At 44.8% G+C, this 21,434-nt stretch overlaps 1 protein-coding gene across 1 annotated transcript in view; it reads right to left on the minus strand.

Annotated features, from left to right (window-relative positions):
* Window positions 1–3,013: 3,013 nt before the first annotated feature.
* LOC147691898 (5'-3' exonuclease PLD3-like) overlaps window positions 3,014–21,434 on the minus strand; it is a 93,369-nt gene continuing 74,948 nt past the window's right edge. Inside the window, exon 14 of the mRNA XM_086938171.1 lies at window positions 3,014–3,771. Within this exon, the coding sequence (XP_086794297.1) occupies window positions 3,581–3,771 (191 nt within the window). The 3' untranslated portion in view covers window positions 3,014–3,580. The remainder of the gene's footprint in view (window positions 3,772–21,434) is intronic.

Here is a 21,434-nt window from a genome sequence, read left to right on the forward strand (position 1 = left end):
GGTTTGCATGTCTGCAGAGTTTTCTCTGATGAGGAGATTCTGTGGTGTTCTTCTCAGTTTGGACTGAGTGATGGCCATTGCTGATAAAATGAGAAGGATGGGCCTTAACCAGGCAGCTGAAGCCCCTCTCTGTTCTTAAGCTGAATTGGGAGATGGCATACCAGATGCAGGTGTGTGCGCAAGCTTCAACTCCAGAGACATGCAGGGAAATAGGTAAGGTACCGTCTGCCTTACAGTTACAGAGATCCATCCAGCACTGGCAACCTTCCAAGAATGTCTTTTTAGAAGCTGGCACTGGTTTATTATTTTTTTCCTTACCAAGTTAGCATTGCGGACCGGAAACCTCATCTTCTGTATCTGTGCTGGGGGCGGTCAATACATTCTGGTTAGCTGATCTGTTTTCTTGCAGGAAGGAAATAATCCTGAAAGGCCTGAGGCAGGTGTTGTGGACAATGGCCACAGGCTGCTAAAGACATTACTTCTAGTCGTGAAATAAATTCTGTAAAGTGGTTTTTGATTTGTTAAGGAATGTTTGATATGTTCATGGCACAGGAGGCAGAGCTTGTGCATGATGGTACGTTCCTTGGTTCTTTGGAGTTTCAATATATCCTTTTTGGGGAGTTCGGTGTAATAGGCATTGACGTTCTCAATGCACGAAGTAATAATGTCAAGAACAGAGCTGATTTTGTATTTAAAATGTAGCGGAGCAGGGAGAGGACTCCACAAACTTTAGATAGATGATAGCAAGCAGTCTTGATTGATGGTAGTTTTGTTGTGGAGGATATAAGAGGAAGTATACTACTTGAAAATCAAGTTTTAAATCTCATTCTACAAAAAATATCGACAACCAAAATATTGCGATGGTAAGTATACACAGGCAAGCCTAGGATTATTATACTTAACTTCATACATATGCTATCTAGATGATTTATATATATCTTCACAGCACGCAAGAATATTACATCTATACTTGCATATATACTAACTTTCATAATATTTTGGTAGTCACCATTCTAGCTATGCATAAAGTTTTTGTGCTCAGTTTTCGGAGATACTACAGATGAAAGGATCACTGTTGAAGAGCTGGCCAATGTTGTACATCTTCTGCATGGCCATTTCATAACACTATATAAATAATAGGTATTAACTTCATCTATTCCGATGGCAATCAATTTACTGACCCTGAACATTTACAGAAAACAAAGGCTAAAATATGCCTTCCTGGGGTTTGAACCTATAAATGCAAGTTGCACACACCCTTTGCAGCAGTGGCTTAGCTAGATCTACTGCCACCCGGGGCGAACCCTAAATTCTCCACCCGGTGCAGGTAAGGGTGGGCTGGTGGCCAACTTGTTTACGGAGGGAGGGTGTTAATAGACAGACATGACTTACTACCCTCTGCCACCACCAAAAACAGGATCCCGCAGCTACGCCACTGCTCTGCAGTAAGTGCTTAACCCAGTTATCCTATGGGTCACCCTGAACCCTCAGTAGCTGGATGAATATGATACGAGGGATCACTGACCTGTTGAGCATTTCTACTGTCTGCCCAAACACAGGACTGTTCCTATTGGAGCAGGACCAAGACTGATTTGCATATGGCTGGGTCTAATCGGAGTTGGTATGTTAGGCAAAAGAACAATGGGTTGCAATCCGCGCAATTGTCAATAGTTCGACTTATTGCAGCATTCCTACCACCACTTTTTCTGTGTTCAAGCACAGAAACCTGCCTTTCACACACAAGGCAGACTAAATGTGAGCTGCACTCCTACGCCCTCTCCAAACTAACCTGTGTAAGAAAGAGCTCAGCAATATAATGCTACAAAGATAGCAATCTGGCGCACTGCTGTGATGTCAGCACAAAGTCATGGGAGGTTGGATCAACAACCTTTGATATATTTCCTGATTTTTTAGGCAATTCTAGATCTGATGCAGTGGAAGGGAGGATACAGCAGTCAGGTAAGCCCTCTTCCAAATTAAGCCTATTTCCAAAGACTAGATATGGATTCCTTTGTGAGACAGAGTGCTGCAAAGCTCTGATTGGAAAACTACCCCACCACTTTTTTTTTTTAAAGGTAAATAGTTGGGGTAGATAAACATAACATAAAATGACAGTCTCTAGAATTTGCCTGACTTTTGTACCATTTCCATTATTCACTTGGAATGCAGCCCTGCAGATTTCCCAGCAATCATAGGGTGATTATGTGTACACGTTTTAAACCCTGGGCCATATGCCTTCACATATCGGAGAATACAATTTTAAAAAGTTATTTAAGCGTAAATGTGGATTTTATAAGATGGCCCTACTGACTCAATCACTGCCTTGTTTACTGTCTGTATTCAAATGTTCAGATTTTCACAAGGCAGTGTAACATGAAATGTATCCATAACTTGGAACATGGCAAGTTAGTTTAGTACTGGAGGGAGCAGAGAGCTCTCAAGATTGTAAGTTAAGATGAGTCGGAGAAGTGTGTAAAAGAAGAGTACTCTGCTTGGAAGGACCTTTGGATGTATGATTTAACCCCTTCCATGCGGCCGCGATTTCCCTGGTGTGCTGTAAACAACACGAACAGGGGCGGGCCGTGACGAACCCCAGCCGTCATCAGCACACGAGCACCGTAGTGCATGACGGCTGGGGTTCATCATCAGCATGGAAGGGGTTAAAACGTATTATTGTGAGAGGACAGCCCTCTGCTGTGACAAAGCAGTGTGTGAAAGGAAAGCACACTTAGGCCATGATTTAGAATGTGGCAGAGAGGATACCTTGTCGCAAATGTGATAGAATACCCTCTCTGCCAAAGTGAATGTTTGCACGTCTGATTTATGGACGGGCGGACCTTCAGTAAGTCAGTGACGAAGAATCCTCTGTCTCCGTTGCTGACATACTCCTCCAATGGCCCAACGCAGCAAGGGCCATCGGAGGTTTGACCATTTGGGATTTAAAGTGGGCGGTCAAATGACCAGTTTTACTTTCACATGCCACAATCAAAAAGATGGCAGTAAGAAAAAAAACTTGAAATGACCATACCCCCTACCAGCATGGGAAAAAGGTCCCATGGTGAGGGCCATTAGTTAATTTTTGAAAAGAAAGTAATAAAATGTAAGAAAAACGTAATGGCACCATCACATTGACAAAGCTGTAAGGCATATTTTCAATACACTGATTGGAACTGGCTTGACAGCAGTTCCTGCCAATGCAAGAGATGTCTGCTAGGGTAGCGGACATCTCTAAATTTGGAGTATGGTTACTCTGTAAGGGTGACAAGAATATTTTACTCTGTTGCAATGACGGAGTAAAATTCGTACTCTGTAGTCTAAATCAGCCCCTTATAGCAAAGTTAGATGGGCATTGTCTTCAGTATGTGGGATAGTGCATTACTTCTCACCAGGAGCCTTTTCCAGTTTGAGAGTGCCATGTCATTCCCCAGTCCCCAACACCCTCTTGTATGGGTGAGATAAGGTATGCAACCATTCCCTACATCCTTGGAGTCCTGCCTTGTATGTCATAGTGCCCATTTATTCGCCAGGAGCTACCTCGCAAGTGTAGGGGATAGAGCATCCCGACAGTCCACCGACACCCTCATTCTCTGAATGAGCATTGCATTCCATGGCTCAAAGGTTGTGTGTGTTCGGAGTGCCAGTCCCGTTGGAAAACTGCCTTCAGCTGGCCCTGAGCTGTGATGGACCCAGCCACACCGGCCCCAGTCTGGTTTATGATCAGGCCAACCCCAGCAGTGTTGGAGAAGTAATCCTCAGACCAGTTGGATGTTCCTATGAATAAAAGAAGGTCAGAATTAACATTTCATTTACCTCTATCTCTTTTATACAGCTTCTGATCATCAACGTGCAATTGACAAAGAAAATGTTACTTAACTTTAGTAGCAATATTTCTGCTGGATACACAATCGTCCAGAATATTCCTAGCCTTATGAATCATCATTCCAGGCTTCATACTGATCCGAAATTTGTTTTCGCCAGCAATGACTCTCCAGCACCCCCAGGAGGGGCCACCCATCTCCAGTCATAATGCCACCGGAGTATATTACAACTGGTGTGCAGATATCAGTTCCTGAATTTTGTATTTGCTCATCAGTGAGGCATGCGGAGACAAACAGAGAGCCATGACTATGACAAATACTTTGCACATCATATTTGCATATCGTGGGATCTTATTAGTCATGGCTCTAGGTCACCTGAAAGGAGGGTGGGTGGGCAGGGATGAATCTGCAGGAAGATTATGTGTCAAGCAGAAATATTGCTACCAAAGGTAAGGAAAATGTTACTTACCCTTTAAGCGTCTGTTTGTGGCATGTAGTGCTATAGAATTACAAGCTGTGCATAACTCTGCCATTTAGTGTTGGGATTCGACATATGCAAGTTGGTTTTCTTCAAAGAAGTCTTTAGAGTCACAAGTTATAGTGACTCCACCCATTACTGGTAAGCTCATGGGCATTGGTTCTATTGTTCGATTGATTTTTCCGCTCGAAGGGTGAGGATGTAGATGGAGCATAGAGATTCAGGACAGAGGACCAAGCGAAAGAATAGTAAATGTAAAAGATAACAAGCATTTACAATGCAACGGTTTCGCCTTTGGAAACGTTAGAGCTATTGGCATTGTAAATGACAAAATTTGTATTTATGTGTTGGTTTTGAAAACAGATAAATAAATGGCATTGTCATTTACATTGCCAATAGCTTAATCTCTCGCAAATGTGAGTCCTATTGTACCCTACGGACGAGCTCAGCAGACCGCAATTACTACCACACACACACACCCAGATCCAGCCACACACACCCAGAGCCAGCCACACACACCCAGAGCCAGCCACACCCAGAGCCAGCCACACATAACCAGAGCCACACACACACCCCCCCAGAGCCCCCCCCCACACACACACACACACACACCCAGAGCAGTCACACACACACCCCCACTGGAGCAGTCACACACACACACACACACCCACTGGAGCAGTCACACACACACACACCCACTGGAGCAGTCACACACACACACACCCACTGGAGCAGTCACATACACACACACACTGGAGCAGTCACACACACACACACACACACACACACACACACACACACACACACACACACACACTGGAGCAGTCACATACACACACACACACTCTGGAGCAGTCACATACACACACACACACTCTGGAGCAGTCACATACACACACACCCTGGAGCAGTCACACACACACACACACACTCTGGAGCAGTCACATGCACACACACACTGGAGCAGTCATACACGCACACACTCTGGAGCAGTCACACACGCACACACTGGAGCAGTCGCACACACACTCGGGATCGGTCACATACACACACACACACACACACTGGAGCAGTCACACACGCACACATTCGTGGAGTAGTCACATACACACACACACACACATTGGGGCAGTCACACACACATACACACACACTGGAGCAGTCACACACACACACACACTCTGAGCAGTCACATACACACACTCACACATTGGGGCAGTCACACACACACTTTGGAGCAGTCACACACACACACTTGAGCAGTCACACACAAACACATACACTGGAACAGTCATGGTTTTCAGGTGTTTTAGTCTAATTAGTTCAATGGAAGCAAGACTACAATACCCATAATGCATTAGGTGATGACAAAGGATGAGGACTGGATACGATGCCCCTAATGACGGAAAGAAGGCAGTCCTACTATAGAGGTGTGGCACCAGCCTCTCTGTGGGGTTGTCCCGGGCCGACTGCATCGTTCACCCCCCCCCACACCCGAAAAGAAAACAATGAGTAATCCTGTTATCAGAGCAGTGCCCGGGTTCACTGGAAACAAAGCCGGACCCTGCCTCGCTCCTCCACACACTCAGGGGTGCATTAGGGGGGAAGCAAGGACCCCGCCCACTGCTTAACACACGCAAAGACTTAACCAATAAACATGCCGTCGGATGCGTTCCATTGACGGAAAACAGAGACAACAGCAACAAGAGACGGAAAGACGTAAAACAAACATGGAGATGGAGAGGACATGAGACGGGGTTAAAAAAAAATTACAAGCCGTAAAACAAACATGGACAAAACATAAGACGGGGTTAAAAGAAAATTACAAGGCGGGGCTAAAAGAAAATTTGCTTACCTGATCGCAAATACAAAGTACTTCCTGGCAACTTAAATTTCGCAGCCCACTCCAACAAAAGACACTTCGAAAAAGACAAAAACATGACCAGAAAAAAAAAAAAAACGCCTACCGCCGCATGACGTACAAAAAGGGGTGGGATGAGTAAAAATTGTGGGAACGCCAACGAATCTGCTCCGACAATGACGGACAGATCTGTCTTTCAATGGCTAGCCTCCATTTATGGAGCAAGCCAATGGAAGACAGAGGTGGGAGAAAGCTCCATACTTGTAAACAAAAGTTTTCGCCTGCGCAGTAAACGCCAGGCGAAAACCTAAAAAGCTATCTGCAATGTCTAATGGCCTCCGGGAAGGGTGCTGCAATCATGTGAATCTACAACACTACATGCCATGAATTGAAGCTTACCAAGTAATGAGCATTTTCTGTTAGTGCCATGTGTAGCTGTAGACACATGCTGTGCAGAGACCGCAAAGCAATCATTCTTTAACCCCTATGACGCTCATGACCAGCTCAGCTCGTCATGAGCCTCGGTTCTCGTGTGCTCATGACAAGCTGAGCTCGTCATGACCGTTAGAACGCTCAGGTGCGGGGCTAATTCACCTGCTGTGCTGGGTGTTCTAACGAACGGGCGTGGTCATGATGAGCTCAGCTCGTCATGAGCACACGAGAAACGTGGCTCATGACGAGCTGAGCTCGTCATGAGCACCGGGGCTCTGTGTGCGCCTCCCCCTCCCCCGAGCACAGCGGGGGAATCTGTCCCACATCCAAGGGGTAAAGCGATGGCTAGGTCAAGGATGTAGTAGAGTACTGGGACAGTGCAAGTCCTACAGCCTGGTCAACTCTAGCTTGTTGGCAGGCTAAAACATCCACACAGTAATATTTACTAAAAGTGTGGGGAGTAGAACAGTAGTTGCTTTACAGATGTCGGTTAAAGGAATATTACCCAGGAAAGCCATACAAGCTCCTTTATTGTTTACGGGTTGAGTGGGGTCTACTAAAAGAAACAGTCAAAGATCTTTTGGCTTTGTCATAAGTCTGTAGGCATTTAACCAACCAGTGTGCTATACCTACTTTGGAAAGAGCATAGCCTGCGAGTGGTTTAGGGAAGAAAAAAGCGCTTTTGTGTCCTTTGGAAGGGCTTAGTCCAGTCAATGTAAAACATAAGCGCTCTATTGACATCTAAGGTATAACAAGCTTGTTCTGCTACTGACTGGATATGGGAAGAATATTTTGAAAGGCTTGGTATGGTTTGCATGGGGAACTGTTTGCTGACAACACTTAAAACTGTTGAGCAGATTAAGGAGGGTTATCCTGTCTTGTCAGTGCATGAGGAGTTTGTATGAAAGCTGCATTTTCTGCGTGGGTATACCGGATTTTTCACATTGCTGGACCCTATATTGTTCCTGATTGTAAAACTGTGCACTTTAACCCTGCTAATCGGAGGTAAAGTGCCAGTGCTTCTCCTTTCAATATGATTAAATTGTTATACTCCTAATTGGTATATTTACCTTACCTATAAGTCCATAGTATATGCAGCGCCATTGGAATTATGCAGCAGGGGAGGGTCAAATTACGCGGCATGGTGGATTAAATTATGCAGCAAGGCAAGGCAAATTATACTGCATAATGCGTCACATTTTGTGATGGTATTACTTCACTATTTGGTCATTTCTAAACTTGTTAACACTGTCTGAGCATTGGTTGCACCTCATTAGTACCAGTTCCACACCCAAATATAGAAATAAGCATCAGAAAGTTGACCAGTCATCCTTACAAAGGGCCTTCTGCTGTAAGGCAACATGTGTTGCTGCGTTTTTGGTAACTTTTGACCGCTAGGAACAATTTGTTTTGTTAAAATCAGCAGATTAAGCGGCAGATGATGGGTTATATGGCAAATGCAGCAAATCTATAACTATGCGACAAAAGCAGTGGACGCACAATCACATACATCCAGTGGCCCTGGGTACAATATGTGCCCAGGGCTTTCAAGTTTAATGTCAGTCATGGAATGCAGCACCCATAGTGCCATCTACCACAGTGACAGTTAAGCACGACTGCAGGCCTATCATTTGTAGCCTGGCTGTGCAGTCAAACTGCAAATTCGACCTCTCAAAATAACCCCTTTAGATAGAACAAAACCTTAATTTTAAATATTTATAATTAAGTGACTTTCAGGGTTCACCATGAGAAAGGTTGTGATTTTTCCTTGAAGTGGGTAGTCTCCCTCTTCAAATAATCCAATTTGTTACAAAGTCGCTCTATTTTAGAACTCAGTGGAAGATGAGAAACACCTTGGTAGGATTCCTTAATGAGCCTAAGTACTTTACTCCACTCAAACTTGATTCAAACACAAGATCCAAGGCACATTATTTCTAGATTGTATAGTTAACTTGGTGGCCTATCCCTTTGTATGATAGCTGGACACGTCTGCAGTGGGAGAAGGATTTAGAATGCACCATCACTGATGAACGGTGGCTAAACTGCTGCTGCTTAATTGAAAGTGTCTCTCTCGCCCTCCTAGAGCCTGGATAACCTCGCAGGTTATTAGCAGTGCCCTACAAATCAGAGATTGATTGTTTGATTGAATAGAAGTATTAGGTTCTATAGTTCAAGTTCAAATAATGCTATTACTATACACTGGCAAGATTGCAGCAGTACATGCTGGTTACTAATTCTAGATGTTAAAGATATAGTTGGGAGGGAGTGGACCTCATGCACCTGGCCTAGGGGTGCCCAGATATACAAACTTATTGGCAGAATATTTTCACTGAATTAGGCAGAGTAACGCTTTAGACTACAGAAGTCACCTTTACACCCATTGTTGGAAAATGTTAAGGATGAGCTTGTTGCAACTAGAAAATATGCTACTCTTTCACTGCTATTAGCTAAGCATCATCTTGTGATGAGGTGGGGTAGAGGTCTGTTCGCCCTTATTCACAAATGGATTAAAGATCTTATCTACTGTTAAAATGCAGTAGACACACTTAGTATATTGCTACCAACTAAATCTAGATCCAAAGACAAATGGTCACCCTTTCATCAATATCTGGTACTGCAGGATAATAAACTTGATTCAGACCTTAATGATGATTAGTTGAGTACCAAACTCACGGTCCTTTTTACTGACTGTATTGGTATGGCAGGACTGTGCTGTGTCCCAGTTACTGAACTATGGCTACTGTGAAAGTATTCTACACATAAGTCAGCTTATAAGTAAACCAACTACTGTTTATACATTGACATAAGGTAATGTACACTGTGTTGCAACTCGTTATTTTATGTTTAATTTTGAAATACAAAATAGACAAAATAAAAATATATATTTTTTAAAGCTAAGGAAAACAGCAACTCAGCTCGTGAAAGTACCCATCACTGCATGCCTGAGATATGAGGCAGTAGTGCTTTCAAAGAGTATGCAAGGACAACCACATAACTAACCGACTGATGACAAGAACTGGAAAGTCTCTATAAAGAGCTGTCTAAGCAGCTATTTCCCTGCTGGAATGCACAAGAATGCCCTCTAAAGAGTCTTTCTGGGGCAAGGCATAGCAGATCTTGATATAAAGGATGACTCAATGTGAAATGGTACATTTGTCTGTCTTGCCTTTCCTGGCTCCAGTGCATCCCACAAAGAATTGAATGCCCACTCTGTCCTGTAGAGTGCAGTTCGTGTAGTGCGATTTCACACGCCTGGGTTCCAGTCAATGCAGCCATTCATGCTCCTTGGTCGCATGGCAGCAGGAAAGTATGTTGGAAGAGTGATAGACCTTGCCATATGAAAGGCCAAAGCCACCTTGGATGAGAAGGACGGGCAGATGCGAAGAACCCTCTGGCTGGGTAGAAAACTGTGAACAGCAAGCAAACAAAGAGGGACAGTGGTTCTCAAACCCGAGAGTTAAAGTAAGCAAAAGAACTGTTCTTAGAGTAAGAACCAGAACTGCGCACCTGTGCATAGGCTAAAAGGGAGATGCCATCAAGTAGGTCAAAATAGGGTTTGAATCCCATTGAGACAAACAGAAAGGAACAGGTAAAGCACCTTTCGGTAAATGTGCCATTTGTGACAACTTACACAAGGAGGCTTGACCTGGAGGACAGACATTGAAAGACCCTCTAGGTAGCCTTAGGCAATCGACAGGCCCCCTTTGCAAGGGACAACGCAAACCACAAGACATCGGACAGACAAGATTTAAAAGAAAATATGCCTTCGGAATCATAGTGCTGAACAACCTTGGTTTAGCAGCCTGAATAGATGGATTTGGTAGCAGCTTTTCCTAGCTGCTAAGGAGGTCTACAACCTCCTCAGGAAAAAAAGAAGAACTCTAGCTGACACCTCTCAATCGTGTAGCAGCAGTGTCTGCGGATTAGCAGGGGTCGTCTGATGATTCTGCAATGAGAGTGGGAAAGAGGTGGTTGAATGCGTATTGACAACTGATAGGTATACCAAATCCTTCTCACCCAGTCCCAAGCGAGAATTAGGAGCACCCAATCCTCCTGCACTTCGATCAGTACGTTGTAAATGAGCGGGATTGGTGGGGACGTTGACAGCCTGCCACAAGCCCAGCTGAGCCAGAAGGCATCTCCCAGGGAACCATCTTGTAGGGTGTGTACAGCAAGAAATTGAGGACACTGCCTGTTCTGGGTAAAGGCTAAGAAACCAAAACAAAAACCCAAGTCTGAAGTATACTTTTATCAGCTTGCTCTGCAGCTCCCATTCTTGGTCCTCCTGCAAGAAGCAACTGAGAGCATTCCCCCTCACAGTGGGGGAGCCTGCCAGGTGAGCTGTTACTGGAAAGACTCCATGGGCAAGTTACCTCCCTATATAGGGTTCATGATCACATCCAACTCGGTCTGCTGATCTAATGAATAGTGGTGGTGTTCTCGAACAAGTTACTTACCATTGGTAACACCTTTTCTGCTAGAGACTATATTGAAACACAGATTCCTTAGAATATTCCCTACGTGTCAGCCCGGATCCACTATATATTGAGCAGTGCCTCTGCTTGTTAGCAGGTGGCTTTTCGGGGGTGGGAAGCCTCAGCATCGATTTGGTCTGCGGTGCCTATATAGGCGTCACCCAGGCTTGCTGACATCCGTTTCTTTAGTGACTATTTCTGCACTAATAACCCAGAGTCATGGCTGAGAAATGTGTAACCAGTGTGCAGAATCTATCAAGGGCTTTTAGTGAAAAGTCCATTTTGCAGAACAGGGAGGACAGTTTCTACCAGAAAAAGCGTTACCGATGATAAGTAACTTGTTCTTCTGATACAGACTTCTAACCGTAGATTCCTCAACTTAGAATAGATACCCAAGAAATACCACCCCAGAGTTGGGTTTGTGAACGGGCTCAATCCAGGAAGTCCTGAAGGACTGAACTGGCAAAATGCGCATCTCAACGGATCTAACTGTCCAAGCAGCATTGCTTCATAAACGAGTGGATTGACGCCTATGTTGCAGAATGGTAGATGTTCAGGACATGTACCCCACGTGCTAACACAATAGTAGCAGCCTTGATCCTGGTAAAATGGGCCCGCAAGCCCTCAGGAGGCTGCTTCTTAGCTGGTGCATAGCAGATGTTAATGCAGAGTACAATCCATGGAGAGATGTTGGATTTTTGCAGCGCTTTGTCTTTTTTCACACCAGCGAGCTCAATAAAAAGCAAATCATTCATCCAGTGTTCTTTGGTATGGTTGATGTAAAAAGAGAGGGTTCTTTTTGGGTCCAAACAATGGAGTCTCTCCTCTTCCGAAGGAGGATGAAGAAAGATGAAAAATGTAGGTAGTGTGATGCTTTGCCTAACACTTTCGGTGGAAAGGAGGCCAGAGTCCAACAGACCAGTTTGCCAAGGTAGAAGCCTGGAGGTGTAACTGAAAGAGCTTTAAGCTCACTGACCGTCCTGGTCGATGTAATGACTATCAATAATACTTTCTTAGAGGTCAGAGAGCAGCGATGCAGGGGCTCAAACAGTTCATATAACTTCAGAACTAGGCTGAGGTCCCATTGGAGCATGACAAAAGGGTTAAGAGGAAAAAGTTTTGGAGGCCCTTAAAGAAATGTGTAACAGGTGACAAACAGTAAGGCCTGATACGGTAGCATCAAGAAAGTCGTGATGGGGGGAAATTAACGTTTAATGGCGCATGAGCAAGGGTCTTTCTGAGCTAACAGCAGCACCATCAACAGCACCTCTGTAGGGAGGCATAAGGTGGATCAACCTTACCTGAGGAACACAAAGCCACAAATGTATCCCAAAGGCAACTGTATAAAGTTTTTGTTGAGGGATGCCTGGCTGCCAGAAAGACATCACAGATCTCGGGAGGAAGATCAAAAGCATTCAGCTGTTCCTGCTCAATCTTCACGCATGAAGGTAGAGCATGCGCAGGTTCGGATGTAGAACCCTGCCCGGTTGCTGCGACTGGAGGTCCCCACGAAAAGGTAGCCTGGTCGGAGGACAGATGCTCATGCTCAGGAATTTGGGATACCAAACCCTCCATGCCCAGTCCAGAGCCACTAGGATCTCTTGGTTCCAGACGGCCCTGATCTTCTGGAGAACCTAGGACAGGAATGGTATCACCTGAAAGGCGTATAGGAGTCCCGGGCTCCAGTCCAAATGGAACTAGTCTCCAAGCGAGACCGCTTTGGGAACTCCAACGTGCAGAAGAGCTCACATTGTGCGTTCTCAGTGGTGGTAAATAGATCATTCACAAGATCAAGTAGGGAAGGATCACTTGTCCTGCATAACCTGGGTATGCAGGTCGCGTACCGATATGTCCCAAATAAAAAACCCTCATGCACGTGTCTGATTTGCATTAAAGCGGTATATCTTGATTCTCCGCTAGTTAGTCACGTGTTCGCATAATCATAGGGTTAGTGGTTGTGCATCCTCCAGCCGGAGGTTTTCCCCTTGTTAAAACAGTAGTGATCAGTGATGTATAGGATATATCAATTAAAAGTACTCGTACAGCCAGAAGTTTGTCTTTATTGGGTCTGGATTAGAGTTGGAATTAAAAAATTCTAACGTGTGTTGGAGAGTGATTAGGGCTCTCACACACTGCTGTCAGTGATTAAAAGAGGTAGACCTGTTTCAGCTCTGGGTTGCCTGGTGAGGTCAAGTGGGCTTACTTCAGGACTAAGTGAAAGGTGTAATGAGACCGAGGGCGTCTCAGTGAGAGCCATCTCCTATAAACAGGATTGTCTATTCATTTGGAGAAGTGGGGAGACGGATCAATTAATCCTTCTCCTGGTTAGGTCTCAAGGTACCTGTAATACAAAATTGACAGACATACAAGGGGCGGGGGTAATGAAGGTTTTTTTAGGACTCTTATCCAGAAGTTTCTGTGTTATGATTAAAATTCATTTGGTACAGCAACTGGAAAATGGCAATACTTCAGTAGGACACACACAACCATGGCAAAGAATCACTCACTCATTCCATGTTTGATTCACCCGTTGTACCTGGTGTTTACACGTCTATTCAATAAATCTGTGGCAAAAGTTCTCTATTCATTCTGTAGGCAATAAGCATACGTTCACTCTTAATTTTATCAAACGCAGTTTGATTATGTATCTCGTTCAAGTAGTTCTAGTGGCGGGGTATTGTGTGTCTATTCGCCGCTTAATCTCCATTTGTGCCGATTAATCTAATCTGTGTCGCCATCTCTCAAGTTTTAACTATCTCATTCAATGATGCCCCGGTGTTTCAGTATAGGCTTACGCTAGAGCAATGATCTAGTTAAGAAGGGTAAAGAATTTAGCAACATCGCGCTCATAGGCTTGCATGGCTATGCGAACGACAAAATTCCGCACATACCTTCAGTGGTTTTATTCTTGTGCCTCAACGGGGTCCCAGTGAGTCGAGGAGGCCTACTGAAATAATTACAGATATTCAGAACAAGGGAATTTTTCGATAATACATTACGGTTTTCGGCGGTTTAGACGTGCCCATCTGCTACCTGCGGTATCTCTCCGAACATGACTTGTGCTGACTCCACCACTCTGGGCCCGGGAGATGAGTATCTCTTCCGGGTGCAATTATATCGCTTTCGAAAGTTTTACAGCAAACGAAGAAAGACTAGTGATTTTGTGCGGAAGTCTGTTTTTCGATTATGTTTTAATGTTGTGCTTCTAATTGTGTGGAAATCAATTAATTCAGGTTTTGGCTACTAGTTAGTTATTCCTGAACTCAAATTCATAGCGTAAGGAGACGAATGGTCTCGGGGCAATAGTCTCATCACGAGGTTTCAGAAAATATTGCCTTTGTTTAAAAGAGGAGATTGATGCGTCAGGTGTGATTTCTATTTTACTGGTGGCACTGATCTTGCAGTCAATGTAATGGGAGCAGAAACACAGTATTTGGAGGTTTGAGATGGATTGGTAAATGTTTTCACACTGATAGGTAGGTTGCAGAAAATTAATTCTGTTGCAGCATAGAACTGTGGCACAGAAGATCTTTTGTCGATGTCTACTTATTTAGGCTCAGCCAAGGGATGTTATCATTCAGTCCCTGAGAATCCATTTTAAGTCTATGCACCCACCTTTGTTCTTACTCAAAGAGGATTTTCTCAGCATTGTGATTTTTGTTGTTACGGGTTTCTAGTACAATCCAATTTAAATCTTCAGTCGTGTGGCCTGCCTCAATGTAGTGAGTAGACATTTTGGTGGTGCTTTTTTTGCATTTCACATTACTGCGGTGTTCGAAAATGCGCTGTTTTGCCTTTCTGCATGTCATGCCAATGTAGCGCTGGTGAATAGATCATGCCATAGTTCTCCCCATTTGAGGAAGGGACCTTGTGCAACTTCCAAATGTAGATGCCATTTATATTCCAAAACACATTGATGGCTGAGTAAGACAGCACCTGGCGTTCAGAGAACCTGCCAGGCGCTGCACTTCCAGCATGTCCTGGAGCTCCAGCCAAGTCTAGAGGCACATAACCTCCTGATAAAGGGCCTACGAGCTCACTCCGTCCTGCTGCTTGCAGTACAACACAGCAGTGGTGTTGTCCGTGAACACCTGAACCAGCCTTCCCTTGATGGAAGGGAAGAAGGCCTTTAGCGCCAAGCAAATCGCTTGCAGCGAGCATCTTCTCCACCAAAGACCAGAGTTCTCGGATTTCCACCTCCCCAATGTAGCCACCCGACCCCAGTAGTGACGCATCGTCAGCACTGTCAGTTCTGAGTGGGGAAGGAAGAAGGGTTAATCCAATCTCAGTTCAGCAACCACAACTCGCAGTCTCCTCCAAAATCTGGGCCAGATTGGAAAAATTTCCCTGATGCTGTGCCCACTGGGACTTCAGATCCCACTACAGAGCCCAGATATGCCATCTGGCGTGCTTCACCAGCAGGATGTAGAAGGCCATTAATCCCAGGAGTCTGTCAGTCTCACTGAAATCCAGGACAGAGGCTGAAACATCAGGATTATAATTAGAATGCTCTGGACTCTACGCTCTAGAGCAGAGGTCTTTAAACTTTTTGATGCCGAGACCCCCTGTCAAAATATTGTAGGTGTAAGGACCCCCGCTTGACAAAATTTCTAGTGCCTGGTACTCCTCATCCTCAACAACTACAAACGTCCCTAATTCCAATGGAAAATCTATAATCATGCGAAAATTGCTGCAGTTGCACAATCTCATAATCCTAGTGGCCCTGGGTATAATGGCTGTAATGCATGGGCATTCGAGAAGAACCATAATGAATTTCATGGGATGCTGATGGCTTGGCTTTTACAGCTGCATGGACTGGAAGTTGCAACATTCTTCATAGTTAAAAACATACCATTTACAGTCTTTAATGATGAACTCTAAGATCTAAGTAGGATGCTTTCTTTAATTCCACGGTAGGAAGTGGTCTCTTAATCTTCTTTCCCACAGTTGTTCTAAAAAGGTTTTATTTTTAACATTATGAAAACAGACGCTTCTATTTTAGTTAAAACGGACTGGTTATATTAGTTTGCTGCTGTTGTTGACTTCAGTCATTTTTGGGGGGGCGGCTGGAGGTCTTTGAGAGTATGAGCGCTTGGGCGGGTCAAAGGTGTGGCTAAAAACTAAATATTCTGTACGTTTAGGTCCTTCGCTGTCAGGTAGGTACATATAAAATAAGGGTCAGCTTCAATTAAAAATGAATTTTAAAAAGTGCTACTCAGTGGGCAATGCAATATAGTACATTATTAAACCTCCAGTAGTTAATCCACTTTAAATGATCTGTGTGTAACTATAAAGCCACAGAATTAAATATTGGTGGGTACGGTGGAGAATAGCAATTATTGTATTTTTAGTACTACAAGGTCACGGCCTGTTACAGAAAGCACTTTGCATATGTAAGTCATTATTATACTTGCATTACACACAGTATAAGTTAAACTGCTATAAAATGCGCAAAACATTTTATGATAAAATGGTGCTTCTGAAATATAGATTTTAGTAATACCCAGACAATACGCAATGCAATTTCTGTACAGAACTGTCCCTTCAACGCCTCCTCAGGGATTGTAAGCGGTGTGCAAATATAATTGCAATTAAAAGCATTCACTTCAGACCTCAGTAGCCCATTCAGAAACACCTTTTCTAGTAAGGTCTTTCAGAACATTGATACTTTTTCAGAAAATGTATTTGAATACGAAACTGAAGTACCCCAACATTTTAACTTCTTGTCAGCTCCCATACAATGCATAAGGGCTACTGATCTACTAATAAGAAGTCAGGTACAGGAAAGGCAGAACAGAAATTTGCAATGTGCCTGTCAGGTAAGTGACAGTTTACAGCAGCAAGATGAAATGCAGATTACCAGGTGTTTGGGCACTTCTTTGGGTATAAAACACTCCCATTCTTCCAACACATTTCACCACAATTTCTTTTCTAGCGTGCCCGCCCTACCCCAGCTTTCCCTTTTTTCTTGCTCTTTACTGGCCTTCAACACCTCTTATGGGAGAGTATGCGCTATGTAAATTAATTACAATGAGAAGCACACACTTCAGCTCATCAAATCACTGGAAGCTTTATGATCAATGAAAGCCAGTACCGGTTACCAAGCACCCTTTACAGTTGCAAATTACTATTTACATTTTCAAAATAACTCATAGAGCCTATTTCCATTCCTTTCAGGCAAGCAGGCATCCTGGAAGGAAACCTTGTTTAGCCGTCTGATCAGCTCCGGTTTCATAGCACAAGAGAAATCTCCCTTAATGACACAGCTACTTGAAGTATTTTAACTTTTCACAATGAACCGTCCGGGGGCGGTTTTCTTTTTCCGAGATTCCAGGTAGAAGTGAGGCCGGGGAATGTGCGACCCCCTTCCTGTGACCCAAGGCCCCTTTGTGGGTCAAGCCCCACAGTTTGAAGACCTCTGCTCTAGAGGATAGGCGTGAAACCGCACCATGGCCAGAATAGCTCCAATGAAAGGGAGAGTCTGTGAAGGAGTGGGGCGTGACGTCAACATGTTGATCGTGAACCCCAGCGAATGCAAGAGGTCCACTGAATTCTGGAGGTTGGTGATGACTGCCTCTGGTGAACCTGCCTTCAGTAGCCAGTTGGCGAAGCAGGGGAAGGCTGGCACGCCGGCCCCTACAGATGGGCTGCAACCTCCACCATCACATTTGTGAACACCCAAGGGGCACTGGGAGGCCAAGAGGGAGCACAGTGAACTGAAAATGCTCCTGACCCCCTGTGAACCGTAGTTAACGCCTGTGGGTCTGCAGGACGGGAATATGAAGCACATATCTGAGAGTCCAATGCTACCATCCAATCTCGGGGGTCCAAGGTAGGGAGGACCTGAGCCAAAGAGAAAATCTTGAATTACTCATTTTGTAGAAAGGCGTTGAGATGGAGGCCTCTATCTTTTTTCGGCACTAGAAAGTAGCGAGAACAACCACTGCATCCTACTTATGGTGTTAGCATCCTCTTAATAGCGCCTTTGCCCAACAGAGCCTGCACATTAAGCAAGAAGAGATCCTCAGCTGTCCCGGGGATGGTGGAAAAGGTGGTGAGGTTTCCGGGAATGAAAGAGCATAACCCCTTTGCACAATTTGGGCCACCCACTTGTTGGAGGTCATTGTTTGCCACTGGGGCAGGTAGAGTCTGATCCTTCCGCCACAGGGATGGGTGGGCTACGTTGAGGAGACCCATTAAAAAGGTTTTGATGCGGCAGCAGTCAAAAGGGCAGGGGACTGGACAGTACACTGGGTGTGATGCCGCATCCTCTGTGGGATATGCATCTCTGGCAACAAAAGGACTGGGAGGCTTGCTGGCCTGTGGGGTAAGGTAGGTATTGTGGACGCCCCTGGAAGCCCCAGCAGTGGCCACTAAAGTGGGGAAATGACTCTTGCCAGGCACCGAAGGATAGACTCTGGCAGTAATCAGGCTCTCCTGAAAGCATTCGAGCCCCATGTCAGTCTTGTCAAATAGGTGGGAGCCATCAAAGGCCACGTTTATAAGAGACAAATGAACATCCCCTGAAAAAAAAGTGGACCACAACTGGGCGTGGCAGCGGAGTGCTAAAAGAGGCCATGGCCCTGCCTAGTGAGTCAGTGGTATCCAGTCCACACCGAATGGTGAACATTGCTAAACCCCATTAAACCCCATTAACCAATGCCTCGTTCAGAATGACTCTGCCCTTTTCAGGAGGTATGGACAGTAGCTGCGCAACAGAGTCCAGGGTGTGAGAGTGTCGGCCCAAAAGACATGCAGTGTTCAACTGAGATGCTAAGGTGGTGGAAGAGAAGTTTTGCTTCCCAAAAAGTATCCAGCTTCTTGGATTCCCTATTTGGTACGGTAGTAGGGATAGGGCACTCGGCAGGGCCTACCCCAGGTCGAAGCACCTCTGTCAAGACATTGCTCTTGACAGACAGAGAATAGCTGTAGGTCAAGCACCTTCGCTGCCCTGTGCCTCACCACTGCAAAATATGCGCTTTCGTCCATAGCAGGGCCTAGAGGAGAAATAAGGTCAGCGTCTGGAGAGGTGTCCAATCCAATGGCCAGATCCTCATACTAGTTTTTCCTCCTGGTAGGAGACTTCCTCCAGGAGGCCATTACCCTCTTCATTATCCCCTCCTTCTGGAAAAGAAGTCTGTCCAAGAGTGACAAGTCCAGGTTGGGTTGATGTGGTCCGTATGGCACCGGAGTGAACACTGAACAGCATCAAAGATATGCTGTTTCTGAGTCAGAGAGGAGGATAGGTTCCTGGTCGACCAGCCCTTATGGCACCAGGGACAGCGCCAGTTAGACTGGGACTAGGAATGGTGGAGACCCTGGTGTTGGCATCAATCTGGATATGGGTGCAGATCCAGAGGGCCCAAATGGCATTGCGGGCGAACCTGCCAATTGTAATCCAGCAGAGGCACCGCCTCTGCTCCATGGAGCCTGAAGGCACACCAGAGGAAGCCGTTGGCCCAAAGATGGCATGCATGGCACCATAGAACAACTTGAGCTGGGCAGGAGTCATTCTATTCCCCTGAAAACACAGGCTCTGTCTTAGCAGGTGGAGTGTTGGAACTGGGCCTAGAAGCACAGTGCTGATGAACTCTTCGACTGCTTTTTCTTTTGACATTTGCAGTCCAGAAGGTGGAACGAGACCAGTAGGCCAGTGGCGGCTGGTGACATTTGAAAGTGGTAGGGCGTAAAAAAATTGGGGGGGTTAATATAATTTATAAAGAACATATTGAAGACGTAACCTTCATATTCATTAAAATAAATCTTTCAGATAATCTGGTAATAGTTTATTGAATTCTGCATTAAGCTTTGCTACATAAATGCTTTTCTTTCTTCCTGACTGCTTCAGTATATGGGGCTAACTCTATTCTCAGCCAGGCAGATAATTGACACATTGCGAATTCTTTTTAGGCCACAGTTATATGCAATACTATGGAGCGGCTATAACAAGAATTCAGCAACTATTCACAGCCTGACGTAGACAGGATAAGCATAGTTTTCTAAACTGAGGAGCTTCCGTCCAAACACTTGTAATAGTAAGTACAATGGCAGTGATGTATCTGGGAGATGCTTAAGAGAACAACGATCCTTATTCTAAATCGGTGTCGTCCTTTGACAAACATATAGTTATTTATTTTACCATACAAAAGCTGTTCAATGTCATTCAGAAAACACATGAATTCAGTAGCTAAACAAAAGCATTTTATTTGTTGTGAGTTAAAGCTGTTATTTTAGCTGCATGCATGTGTCAAGTAGCACTATAGGAAACCCACAACAACCGTATTACAAATTAATTTAAACCATCTATACAGGCAGGCATAGTAGCTCCGTAAGTTAAATATTGGCTGCTAACATGTGAGTTTAATTAGCTGGTAACCTTTACGAATCCATGCAGGACAAACTCATTCTTCCGATATCATTAGTTTGAGTACGAATAGGAACGAAGGAATTGTAACTGTCACCTAGGCCATGCACGATTCCTGATAGTATTCCCTCAACACCTGTGTGTTTTGGTGCCCCCGAGGAAACACGAGTGGCAAAAATAGAGCAATCAGTGTACAATCAACCCTGGCGCCGCTGTGGGCGCTCCAGCGGACATGGAATGTGGTCTCTGCAGCTTGCATTGCATAGTCTTTTGTGCTGCTATCAAGCCGAAAATACAAACCGGGGTATTAAAAGGGACATTTCAGGCCCTGCTTGTTCACGGGGATTCGGCAGGTAAATAAGTGATCAGAACCCCCCCCCCCCCCGTTAAATTATTTGTAACTGAAACTTCCATTCCAAGTTATACAGTTTAAACATTATAGGCACTTCTTGTACATCTCGAGCCCCACACCTCCATCACCGGGAAGAAGTAAAGGCAATGTCACACAAAACGCAGGATTGTTTCTTCTTTTTATTTGCGCACTCCAAGACACAGTTGTTCTGTACAATCTACAAACAAACATCACATACAAAATCATGACTTTGTCAAACGGCCTGCATCGTGATAGTGGTCTGCCCGGAGGGACGGTAAAACGGAAACACACCTTTAATAACGCCCTCTGTAATTAACGAAACAAAATCTATAATTCAATTGTGCACAAAACACTTTACAAATTCTCTTGTACATATAAATCAAACAGGCCGAAACAGTACTGATTGCTACGGGACAGCCAATGCCAGCCTTTTCCACCGCGCGCCGCTCGACGTGCAGAGAAGCCTGAGTGAGGTTCCCAGGCCTGGCCTAAGTGTGATTAGCGCAGAGTGAGTCTAGACTTGTTAAATTAACCCTGCCTGGTCCTGGGCCATTTGTGCACCAACGTCGTGTTACTCTCTACACACTCCATGGGCTGAAACCTTTTTGTTGGCTATTTCGACGAAATAGCCAA

Source organism: Lissotriton vulgaris, chromosome 9 (genome assembly GCF_964263255.1).
Source record: "Lissotriton vulgaris chromosome 9, aLisVul1.2, whole genome shotgun sequence".
Taxonomy (NCBI): Eukaryota; Metazoa; Chordata; class Amphibia; order Caudata; family Salamandridae; genus Lissotriton; species Lissotriton vulgaris.